General features: G+C 35.7%; 1 protein-coding gene across 3 annotated transcripts; it reads right to left on the bottom strand.

Annotated features, from left to right (window-relative positions):
- Nucleotides 1-41: 41 nt before the first annotated feature.
- On the bottom strand, nucleotides 42-11972 carry LOC136832706 (PXMP2/4 family protein 4-like). 3 transcript variants are annotated; one of them, XM_067094159.1, is made up of 5 exons: nucleotides 11904-11972; nucleotides 7548-7843; nucleotides 7157-7288; nucleotides 5552-5788; nucleotides 42-2013 (listed from the first exon to the last, which is right to left on the bottom strand). In XM_067094159.1, the coding sequence occupies exons 2-4, from the start codon at nucleotides 7806-7808 to the stop codon at nucleotides 5552-5554; spliced, it is 630 nt and encodes a 209-aa protein (XP_066950260.1). In that variant the 5' UTR covers nucleotides 7809-7843; nucleotides 11904-11972; the 3' UTR covers nucleotides 42-2013. The 3 variants fall into 3 exon arrangements, with proteins under 3 accessions (XP_066950260.1, XP_066950262.1, XP_066950263.1); XM_067094161.1 differs by having other exon boundaries at nucleotides 11884-11965; XM_067094162.1 differs by lacking the exon at nucleotides 11904-11972 and adding an exon at nucleotides 11659-11761.
- Between the last annotated feature and the right edge of the window lie 1244 nt (nucleotides 11973-13216).

Raw genomic sequence — 13216 nt, 5'->3', positions numbered from 1 at the left:
ACCTTTGATCAGAACTGCAAGGAGAACTAATAAGTAACAAATTTATAATAATTTACCACTATTGGATTCATTTATTTATAAAGCCAGTCTATCATTCATTCAAAACTATCACTCACATGGATGGTTACTTTTGATTTGGTCATAGTTGCAGCATTATCTGGTTTGTTTTAGCATATGATCATTTCCTTTAATGCTACATGAGTCAAGATGTAAAATATAGTGGTGGTTATTGCAAAGCCTAGAGATAACCATTAAAAACCTAATCTTAAAACTTTAAAAGTATATAACATAGTATAAGTTTTACTATGTTAGTAAAACTTTAAGTATATAACATAGTAAAGCTTATGTTAAACATTAGCAACTTAATATGTGATGTAATTCACTAATTTATTACAAATATACATTATATACATTTACACTAAAGGATATCACAGCTCTAAAAGTAAACTCATTAGTCTACACAGTCTTCATTTAAAATACTACTATACTTGTTGAAGTGATGTCACACAAGCCACTGCCTTCAGCATAAAGAATCCAAAAGGTGAATGTGTTTTTATTAATTTTCTTACAGTACAGGTTACTCATTCTTCAATAGCTTTAATATTGTTTGTAATGCTGTCAACTGAAGGAAAATATTGAACAGTCTTTTCCCTCTCCATCATCAATGAAAGTGCCAATCTTCACAGGCATGATGACCAATGTGTAAAACCCCAGTTTTGCCTCCAGTAATAGCTTCTTTGAGTAACTAGCAGCAATATGAAAAATATTGCTAGAAAATGGACTCGCGTGACACCCCCTTACAAGATGACAGTCACATCAAATAAAGTTATTTCAGGTTTGTCAAAGTTACAACAATTCTTTCTAAAATACACTGTATCCGTTATAACGATTCTTTCTAAAATACAGACTCTATTATATTAATTTTTTTCTAATATACATAGACCAATGACTAGCTTCACACACTATACACATTCTTTGTACACATGGATATACGATAAATAAAATAAAGCATAAACCCTGCTTATTTCACTAAAAAGGACAGGCAGTCCCCAGTTTATGGTGGGGGGTTCCATTCCCGACGGTGTGTTGTAACCCAAAAAACACTGTAAACTGGAATATCATGATAACAATGGGAATGGTGCTGACAGCAATGTAAGCACTGTAAAACCAGGTTACAGCACCATGAGCCAAGCGTCGTAAAGTCAGAACACCGTACTGAACTGAGACCGCCGTAACCTGGGGACTGACTACAGTACAATGAATATGAACCAGCAACATTTCTGTGTAGATATTTCCTTGAAACAGCAAAAGGTTACAGCACTCTTATGTAAAGTACAGTTGTTTTATGCACAGATGAAACCTTTATGTACAAAGTGTATGAATGCTAAAAACCCATACTAATTAGAAAATCTACTACTTAAAAAAGATTCTTAAGAATTTTCTTGAATGAGAACCATCATAAATAGGAAGCCAGGATAAGTTCATTATGGTGGAAATCTATCCAGTAGTGTATTACAGGTAGCTTGAAACATATACTGAAATTAATTACAGGTAGCTTGAAACATATACTGAAATTAATTAAGATAAAAGGTAGTCATGACCAAATAACTGAAGTCCCTCAATGCATGCTGATCATAGAAAATAATTAGCAATAAACGTCAGGAGATGCTGATAGTAATAACCAAATAACCAAATAAATACAGCAGAAGAATAACAAAGTGAACTAAAATAAATATAAAGTTTTGTAAGATTAAACAGATTCCTTTTGACTAAACCATCAGGGGCTAAAGGAAAGAACCCTTTCCCAAACAGGAAAATCACTGCAAGTATGGGTGGAAAAATCATATGGAAGTAAAATAAAAGTACAAATAGCACATATTTTCATAGTAATAATATCTTCTGAAGGCATGGTAACAGTTACTGGAAGCATTTATTAACAACCAGGCACGTGAGGTAGCTTAAATTTGTCACTGAAGAAATATAGCAGAAGAATAACAAAGTGACCCAAAGTACCTGAAATAAAGTTTTGTAAGATTAAGTAGATTCCTTTTGACTAAACCATCAGGGGCTAAAGGAAAGAACCCTTTCCCAAACAGGAAAATCACTGCAAGCATGGGTGGAAAAACCATATGGAAGTAAAATAAAAGTAAAAATAGCACATATTTTCATAGTAATAATATCTTCTGAAGGCATGGTAACAGTTGCTGCAAGCATTTATTAACAATCAGGCATGTGAGGTTGCTTAAATTTGTCACTGAAGAAATATAGAACTTGTAAAAAGACTTCAAAATTACATATGAACTCCAATAAAATCAACCCCAATACTCTTTACAATAGGTGTAAATAATTCCATGGTGAAATAATTGTTCAAAATAAAAGTAATTTTTCCACAGAAACTCATTACAACACTTATGGTTAGCCTTTTGTGTATTGTGTAATTGTCTCCAATGCTTTAATCTGTTTTAAAAGATAGACAGAATATGGCAATTGCCATTAGTATTGTGCATGCATGGGGAAATCACAGATTCTCAGTGAGGCCTAAGTCTCATTCTTCTTGTCATTTGATATATGACCTGCAGAAATTGTATGGATGGAAGACCGAAAATTACACTGGAAGCGATAGGTCAATGTGAAAAATTTATTTTGTTTCCAGAAAATTATACTTTTTTTCTTCAAAATCTCATTATCTGTAATCAGCCCAAATCTAAATGTACTTAGTAAGATCAAGTAACTTAGATCCCTAGGACTGGTTAATTGAGACTTGTAGAATCCACATGAAAACTCCTTGGGACTGATGTAAAGTGTCGGAACAAGGATAATCATGGAATTGTATTTATGTTAAATCAACTTTTGATGAGGTTTGTATTTCATATAGTCTTGAGTTACAACATCAACCTCCCACTTCAAATCCTGTCATGGAATGCTGTGGACACGGATACTCTGTAAATGACACCAGAGAGTACATCATCAAAATGTCACAACAGATAAAAGAAAGGATGGTAAAGGTGACGAAGACCATAAATCAACAAAGCCAGCAACCTCACATTATGCAGGTACTGTCCCACTGTTACCACAGACTACATAACCAAACATTTTCATTGCAGGTCATCAGACCTAACTTCTTTCTAGATCAAACTTGAGCAATGGTCTCAACCACCTGTGTATTTCATCCCTTAGATAAAAGCCAGCACAACATTTAGCACCTCCATATGCTAGCTATTACAACCATATTCCAATGTCACCCATTAAAACCATAACCACACTGAGATTATTTTTAAAAAGTAGACAGATGAAAGAGCTCTGACCTTGTGGACAAGCACTGTAACTTATAGTGCTGCACCATTTCTATATGCACAAAGACTTAAATAATCTGTTGAGGAGGCAAGAAGGGCAGTTAGTCAAGAAAAGTAGTAGACTTGAAATGATCAGAAGACAGACTAGTAGAGAGACTCAAATAATCATTGAGAAAGGACACTAATGATCTACACTAGACAGGAGAGTTCAGCCAGAAAGTGCTCAAAATAGAGGGGAATGATGAGAACTCATTTCAGACATAACTCTGAAGGATGAAGGTAACCAGCTGCTGCAGTAGATCAAAGACCAATTAAAGTTCCATTAGTTTCAATAATTATTACAAGAACAATCCAGGAATTAGTTTTACTTTTAACTTGAAAATAGTCCATAAGAGACTGTACTGCTTAGACTGGGCATAATATAGTGAGAGTTAGAAAAAGCTGGTCCTGATGAAAAGCATATACTGAGGAAGGAAAATAAAAAGAAATAGTGAACACCACAAATGTGGAAATGGTATTAGACCACAATTCTAATTGTACAAAAAGCATTTTCATATGAAAATTACAAAATACTTTCAGGGTGAGAAGTAAACTCACTAATAAGAAATAAAGCTCAGTGGCACTTTCCGACTCTGCTGAACACTTTAGAACATATACCCAAGTGCATTGTCATAAGATTCTCAGTTACCTGAAAACAATAATGATCACTTGTGAGTAAGATGGGACTGAAGATTACAAGGCAATCTCACCACTGGAAAACTTTATCAATGACTTGAGGGAATATTGCAAGATACTGGTTTAGTTATGTGTACAGCATTCATAATCATTAATACATATAGGAACACAAATAAGTACAGTAAATTTTATATAAAATTATCCCTGAAACCCACTAAGTCTGTACAGATATTGTTAATGGCAACATTTTTAACTTTAAAAAGTTTTGCTAGTATGACATAATCATAAAATTACAAAAATTATCTATTAAAAAACAAGGCATGCAGTTCTGTGTAGCACATTCAAACTGCAGTGCAAAAGGCTACATTTCTCATCAAAACATTAGGCTATGACCTCACAATAAAGAAATTATTAATATACACCTCTAATCTGCAATCTAATTTGATAAGCTACAACATATATTTGCAGCTGAAAGTAAAAAATTAAGTAGAGTAAAGTAATAATGAAAAACACACCTAGGAAATGTACAGATAGACCATAAGTTCCAAACTTTCAACTTATTAATATTTGGATACAGTATCTGCATTCAATTTGTACATGCATTGAGTCAAACTTTTATTCATAATTTCTACATTTTCCTCCCTGACACTGCATATGGGTGCCATGAGCTGCTGCCAATTTAGATAAACAAAGGGTAAGAAGCAGCTTTAATTAACTATCATCTACATTGTGGAAAAGAGGGGGGAAGGATCCTTCCTCTTCTTTTCCACTCTTTGGAAAAGTAGGAACACCTGTAACTATTATATCCATATTATCAAGGTGGGAAAAAACAGGTTTTGACGTAGGAAAAACCTATTTTTGGTAGTCGCTGTTTCGTCCTCAAAGGAGTTACCTGCCATGGTCTACCAGAGCTCCATGGTGACCAAACTAATATCAAAGAATTCTCTTCTAATTTAGTTGGTCTTTTGGCCAGGTATTGTGTCGTAATGATTAACATTATAACACATGATGGAGTATATAATGGACTCAAAGATAAGAGGGCACTTTCCCTTATCTTCAGCAAAGCTGAAAAACTGAGAAAGGATGTAGAATTCAGTAAAAGACATGGGCAGGGAAAGAGGAAGAAGGGTTTTGTTTTTCATATATACAGAGAAATAAAAGGGGTGATCATACAGTATATATAATGGCTTCTAGGGAGATATTTTAAAATGTATTACATGAAGCAAGTGTAAAAATATTCTTTCTCCCTTGAATCTTGAAATGTGCTAAGATGTACGTGTGCATTAATCAGAACTGATTGTCCCGTATATACTTTGAGGATATTTTTTATAACAGTATGAGGTGGGTACATGACCGATAATCTTTACTCCCAGACTAGACTGTAATAGTCTGTTGCTTTAGTATATACTAGCTTTTATATTGTATGCTCTAGACATTCAAGTGTGCACATACTTTTATTCATATATATATATATTTTTTTGGCACACCCATGAAGATGGACAAATGTCTAATACCAAAAAATTGGTATTTAAAATCACCTTGCATCTAGAATTTGTAACGAGTTTAAAAGCTATAAAACATACTTATCTATGGTCCTTCACTTTACAATCTACACCGTCTCGCATCTCTTCTTCTTTAGAGGACTTGACTTCTTTTATTTTACGAAGAAATGCGGGCAGTGTCTCTTGATCAAGATGATGCATGTATGACAAGAATATTGTCCACATAAATGATGCAATAGAAACCACAACAACTCTGTTCTTCTCAGCCACATAAGCAAAATTGACTGTTTGGATGATTGGCCAAACACACATGCCGACCTGAAAATTTTCTTGATGTTATTACTATTGTAGAAGAAAAATTACATTGACAGCAAATGAATTAATAAAACACCCAATTAACAAATTATCAAGACTACAGATTTCAATACTGTACTGTGAACAAAAAGTTTTAAATATCTTATTTGCAAATGCCACTTCATATTAGTCATGGTGGGTCACAGTAACCCCATTCTGTCCATTCTATCTTTTGCTTAAGCTTTGTAACGAGATACTGTTTATCCTCAAGTCCAGGAATACATCACTGATGCAGTAAGTGACTGAAAACCCCTAGCTTTATTAAACTGCTCACACAGCATGACATTTTGAAGACCCTTCAGAATAAAACAATTTTTTTTGTATACAATAGGAAATGCCAAAGCCTTCTTCTTGCTCTTAATTACGTCTAGCCTATCTGATCTGTTCTAATAAAGAGGAGTGTATAAACACAGTTCAAAATAATTTTGATGCCAAGCATGGAGAACAACATATTCATTTTTTCCTAAAACTTAATTTGTTTCATTACAAAACCAACATACATCCTGAGTCCTCAAGACTAATGGGTAATCATTAAAAAAAGTTATTAAAATTTAATTTTATTTATGGTGTCAAAAACAACACCATCAATAGCTGAAAGATTTTTTTGAAGATCTCTTTTAAGTATCCCAAATGACAGCATAATGTCATAGTGGCCTCAGTGAGGAACAGAGGACATGAATGATAGCATTCCCTGTCAAATAAGCATGAAGTAAAAATGAGCTTGAATTTTGCATGTATCCAAATAAAGGTATAAAACATTAAAACATATCTTTACTATACTGATTTGGTAAACGAGAGGCAATATTCCACTTGTCAGTATTCTTGTCCAACTGGAAATCAATAGATTTGGTACTAAGAGGCAGTAACTTTAAAGAACTTGCGGTGTCTTCAAGATTCCTGGTAGCCTGGATATTACTCACCAGAAAAATACGAAAAAGTCTGAAGGGTTGCTAATACAATGGCAGCAATCTATGATAATTCCCATAGAGAAATGTAAGAAGAAATGATATTCACACTGGAGGAGGAATTTTTATCCACATTCTTTAGTTCATTCTCAATCATCTTACATATATAATGTTATACATCTTATGTATTTCAGTAACAAGTGTGATAAAACTACCAAGAGGAAGGATTGTTGGTTGTTTCAATCACGAAGGGACCATAAACAAATTTTGCCCTTTAAATAATCATAAGTCCCTCTCTGACTTTGAAAATTCCACGTAACAAATATATACTTATAAAAAGAATTACAGTACGTGATTCATAGGGTGAGTACACCTGAATTAAAAAATTCAGAAAATAACTTATCTGAATAAACATAACTGCCCTTACCCTCCATGTGGGTATAAATTTCTCCTTCCACTCCTGGACGCATTCTGACCATGGTCTCCCTTCCAGTAAAGTTATACCAAAGTAAAACTGTGATATGCCAACTGGAGCAAATAAGATTTGCTCTAGTCCAGCCTGAAGAAAAATGAGACAAAGAAATATATTATTATAAAGGAAAAATACTGTAGATCCAAAGAAGGCATTACTGTAGTAACTTTATAAACTTTTACTCCTGAGAAATACTGCTAATACTGAACTTAGTTTATTCCTTGCAAAGCAATAATAAATTACTACTAACATACAGTACCCCAAATTTATTATTTAGAGTAAACTTAAGGCTTAAGGTTTTTTTTTACCAGAAATGTTAACCACAATTGCTTCTAGTGGATCTTACTTTCAAAACAGCATGCCTGAACAACTGTCCTTTGACAAGCTTTCCAGCGATCTTCACCCACACATAGACGGTTGGTGCTGTACCAAAAGTTCCGAGGATAAGATAACGCAACGACTCGACAGGATCATAATTGTCTCTTGTTTTGTCCAATGACTGCTGAACTACATTTGAAGTTGGCCATAACACGGAATAAGTGATCATTCCACGTAACACAGGATATTTTTCTGTCGCTCTTTTCAGCCTTTGCAGTAAGGCTCTCATGCTTCAACAATGCTAATGTACCAATCCATAAAATTCTGAAAATAAAAAGTAATATACTGAACTCCATCTAGATGTAGGAAACCAATTTCAGCAGTTTTAACCAGAAATACACCTGACAGAATGATAGTTCTGGCAATAACCTCTCATCTACTGTTACCACCAATTTAACAACACTCTGATACAGTACTCTGATATGACTCTCCCATACAACTCGGATAGCCTTAAAAATCATTTCCTCTTTCACTGATAACTACACCACTACAATCTGAAAAGAAGTATTCATTTGAATTTCAATTCAGCATCTATGAACCAGTTGCCAGCAACCACTACTATCCAATCAACAGATAAACAAATGATACAACTCTCTCTCTCTCTCTCTCTCTCTCTCTCTCTCTCTCTCTCTCTCTCTCTCTCTCTCTCTCTCTCTCTCTCTCTCTCTCTCTCTCACGGTTCAACTTGAGAATATTATTCAAATAACAATATTGTTATTTACAGAGATGAATATTACAAATTTAAGATAATTTGTATTTTTCTAACATATACTGTATATACCTTAAGCTTTTCATATAAATATACCTTTGGCAAGCACTGACCTGGTGTTGAAACTTGGGAACAAGGTAATTAACTAGCAGTGGGTGAGTGGGGAAAGGAAAACAAACCCACCCACTTCAGGCTTTTATAATAGGAAAAATGCCATTTGTTGTGAATTTTCAATTTGTTCTAAGGGCTATCTCACTCATGAAAGAGACACCAGATATCTCAAAATGCCCTAAAACTCAGTCTATTGTAGTTCCTAAGTAACTAATCTTCAAGCTACATGATCTGGCATCAACTAAGAAGACCCCTTAACTGTAGCACAGGGAGTAGAGGTTGCAGCCTGACCCTTGGCCTTTTTAAAGAGCTGTGACAATGAGCTCCTGGATGGGACCCAGGCACTGAGGCACACTCCAGTGATCTCAAAAAGGATGGAACACAGTCCCTTTTCCTATCTTTAGGCAAAAAACTGGAAGCAAAAACTGCCAGGCTTGCCCAACTACATGCACGGGGGATTGTTCGGTGACAATTCAACTGGGTACAAGTAGACTCCTGCCTGTAGGAGCAGTCACAAGCAAGCTCACGACCAAACTGACCCACTCACCCAAGGCTAGCTACCCATGGGAATGGTTGCAGAGATCATTATCCCTCTTGACAGGAAAGCATTTTTTGTGCAAAGACTTCTTACTGTTCTTGCAAAGGGTTGCCCTCTAAAACTTCAGTCCACACTTCTGCCAGTCTGGAGATAGGGAAGGCAAAGAAGGTGAAGGGAGGAAGAAAGAAAAAGAGATGAAAAAGAAGAGTATATAGTCAAGGTAGGCATCCCTAGGAAATAGGAATTGTAGCAAGGTTTGCTAAAGCAGCAACAGTGGGAATCACAAGAACAACAAGAGCAAAATGGAAATCAGCAATGGTAGTTAAACGCATAAGAGTCCGCTGAGAACTGAGGTGTCAAGCTCCTAACTGTGGCAAAGTGTTCCATTACTCAGTCTTCAGGCAACTCCTTAATCTCATCAGGATGCCTTACGCTGATTGGTTCTGGACCAAGCATGGTCCATGAGTTGACAGCTGAATGGATGAGGGTTGTATCAAACACCCACAGCACTGTCCAGAATATTGTTCCAAGAGTGTTTAGGATAGCTCCCACCCAGACTGCGAATACTCTCTTGGACCAAGCCAGGCGAAGTACCAATGGATCAAACAGTGACAATATAAACTGAGGATCCATCACAAGCAGGTGCAAGCCGAAGGCATGGGCCATCCCTTGTATAATACCAGAGATATCACAAGTCAAGAAGACTAGTGACCTATCAGCAGACTAATCAATACCCAGCAAGGGACAATCATAAAGGACATCGTGAATGATGTGTTATCAGGAAATCAATGCCAACTGAAATCTTGTAGCATGAACTGCCACAAAGGTCACAGCTAAACCTACTTCTCCCAGTACTCAGTCCTCAAAAGGTGAAAGACCAATGTTCCTCCTAAAGAAGAATGAACACTGGGAGAATCCGGGCAGGAGAGAAACAAAAATATTTGCTATTGTCAAAGCCCTCCAAAGCATCCCATGATTCTTTCTATAGGCTATCTCTTCCACTGTAAGGGCGATCAGCCAGCAAACTCCTCACAAGGAGAATTAGGGTGGCAAATCCTACACTCTTATAGAAAAGGACAAAAGGAAGTGAGGATCAACAGCCTCAGTTTAGGACATAAAGCAGCCATATACACTCACATCCTGCACATATCCACTACTTAATCACAAACTTATCCTTACTAGCAACATCAGTTTCCATATAACTAATCCAAGTACAGTACTGTATACTGTATGCCCCAGTCATAAGTCATTACTGTATGCTTAGCAATAGGTTCAATTTAAGCAGTTAGAAAAAACGGGATGCCCATTCTCAAACGCAGCCAAAAATAAACAAAAAGCGCTGGGATACAACAGGTGATTGATGAATTCCCTCATACCACCAATTAACTTCTGCATAAAAGACTCCGTTCTATATTTCTGTAGAAACAAATTGAAGTTGCCTTAAAATTCTAACCTAACCTAAAACCAACCTTGGACACAGCGTCCGTTTAAATTTCATTCACACACACACAACATGGCTTTCTTGATTTATCCGTAATATGGCACATTTAAATATTGCTAAATGATGAATTTCTGCATTAAAATCCCTAGCAATAGGATTTACAGCGCTCAGGGCAAGGTTAGGACAGAAGTGGGTAATTCTAAGCCGGCTGTCCGCGGTGAGCTAGACTATGGCAATTGGCGTTTTCCTATGTTATTTTACTTGCTTTACAAGAATTTAAAGCAATATTTTGTCAGCTGGCTGTAACTAAACTGTAACTGACCTTTGAAGACTACACTACCGATAGGGTAGATCTAAGCCGGCATTCTGCGGCGAGCCCTCCACCCCCCCTCCATAGCTAATACAGCAAAATTGTAACCAGTAAACACCCCTAAAAATACTAACCTAACGTACCGTAGGCGTGTTTACTGGTTACAATGTTAATTCTATATATTAGCTCTGTGCCCGTTTTTACCTTTTCAACTGGTTTTTTCTACACTTTTAGGGGTTCTGATACTGGCGGTGCATCTGTTTGTTGTCGGCCAAATGGAATGTCCCTTCGCCGTGTTTAGTACTGGCCCGGGGGGTGTTGGGCACCCATATGTTAACAAGCCATTGCACTTGCCGGACGGGATATGAACCGTTCGAAACAGACGTACCCGTGCTCTGTCTTGTGAAGATCGCGTATGGAAACCCCTTGTTGGATGGACTTCTGGGGTTAATTACAGGTTAATTACACTCAAGCCCCAAAAATTAAAGGTCAATTACAGTTTAGTTATAGCCGGCCAACAAAATATTTCTTTAAATTCTTGTAAAGCAAGTAAAATAACACAGGAAAATGTCAACTGCCATAGTCTAGCTCACTGCAGACAGCCGGCTTAGAATTACCCAGAAGTGCCTTGAGGAGGAAGCCTGGATACCTTGCAGCCTAAATTAGGTTAGGTTAGGATACATCCCTTATTGGAATAAGGATTTTCTGGCACAGAATATCAGTTTATTCTTAATGAATTTTTCAATTCAAATTTTACACAAAATCCACAGTATTGCTTTATTAACTCTTGGAAAGACAGAAATTGTGGTTTTTTAAAAAATTAGGGACCAGAATCATTCAAAATACCCAATGGGACTACAGCCTATATATATAGAAATAAAAACCACAGAAATTCTACGGAAGAGCTCCGCATGGAGATATCGTTTATTAATAAAAAATTCTGACAAGTGAGGGCATTTGAGAACTTCACCGTGATCGGAGAAATCTATCTTCTTTTCTTTATGTTTTTTACGTTCGTCCTCTAGGGGTCGGCAGCCAGTACTGTTTCGGCATCCAGTGGCGCTCTCCCGTAGAATTAAAGAAATTATTTCCTTTTGCCTACTCTAGGATAGTGACAGATGCTAATCCATAGCTAAATTAGATTGTTCTGATAACCCTCTATTCACAAAAGACTTAAATTGAATATAAAACTCACGAAATTTCCTTTTCACGTACGTTAAGTCAAGGTACGAGTATCCAGGTCAATCGCTAGGTGTTATGTTTACACTGGGTATTACATCACTGGCTGAGGTAATGGAAAAATTTGCCAACTAGTCCAAAAGTTACGATATATATATATATATATATATATATATATATATATATATATATATATATATATATATATATATATATATATATATATATATATATATCTGGTTGTGGATTTAAGAGATGATTTTCGCTGTTTTTATGAAATAGTTCACAACTTTATAATAACCTGCATTGATAATTAATTGCTGCTGTCTTATATTCTCGGCAGCTGCCTACCTACCTATATATATATATATATATATATATATATATATATATATATATATATATATATATATATATATATATATATATATATATATATGATTGATATTTGCAATGACATATATGAACTAGTTGGCAACTTTATAATCACCCGCATTGATAATTGCTGGCTTATATTCACGGCAGCTGCATATCTATATAGGCTACACACATACACACACACACACACACACACATATACATATATACATATATATATATATATATATATATATATATATATATATATATATATATATATATATATATATGTGTGTGTGTGTGTGTGTGTGTGTGTGTACAAGTGTGTGTTTTTGTGCATATTATATGTGTATAATACACACATTTATATATATAATATACTGTATATACACGTATATATATACATATATATATGTAATGTATAAAAATGTTACACACTATATTTATTATCCGTTCCCCTGCTAGAGGTGGCGTCAAAAGGGGAAGACAGTAATTATTGTGTCATCTCTGCATAACTTACATCCATGGATGTTGAGGCCGCTCCTTTTCAGTATCCCCCTTAACCCTCCATCCTGCACTTTCTAGGACTCCCTCCTAAGCCAAACTGTTCTGACCTTTTCACTGCCTGTGCATATACCTCAATATTTGTCCTCCCTTTTCATTCTTATGGCACATGTAGCCTACTGAGAGCACAATTTATCTTTATTGCTTCTTCTTTGTTTGAATTCTCATATCCATTCAACACGGGAATATGCCATGGGCACACTCTTGGACACTAGCTCCCTCCAAAATGACATTACAGGCCAATCTAGTGTAGCCAATGAATCTTATGTTTTTTTGTTATTTGGTTGGGGTAATGACCACTGCTGCTGCCACCTACAGTATTCTGAATGTGTTTTAATGACTCTCTTCGTATCAGCTTTGTAATAAAAAAAATTTACATTTTGTTGCAACTTTGACCTCCTTTGTCAGCCAGTTCACTGTATTGC

The sequence above is a fragment of the Macrobrachium rosenbergii genome, chromosome 50 (assembly GCF_040412425.1).
Source record: "Macrobrachium rosenbergii isolate ZJJX-2024 chromosome 50, ASM4041242v1, whole genome shotgun sequence".
NCBI classification, from domain to species: domain Eukaryota; kingdom Metazoa; phylum Arthropoda; class Malacostraca; order Decapoda; family Palaemonidae; genus Macrobrachium; species Macrobrachium rosenbergii.
The sequence above is the reverse complement of the archived record's forward strand: the minus strand, read 5'-3'. Positions and strand labels throughout refer to the sequence as shown.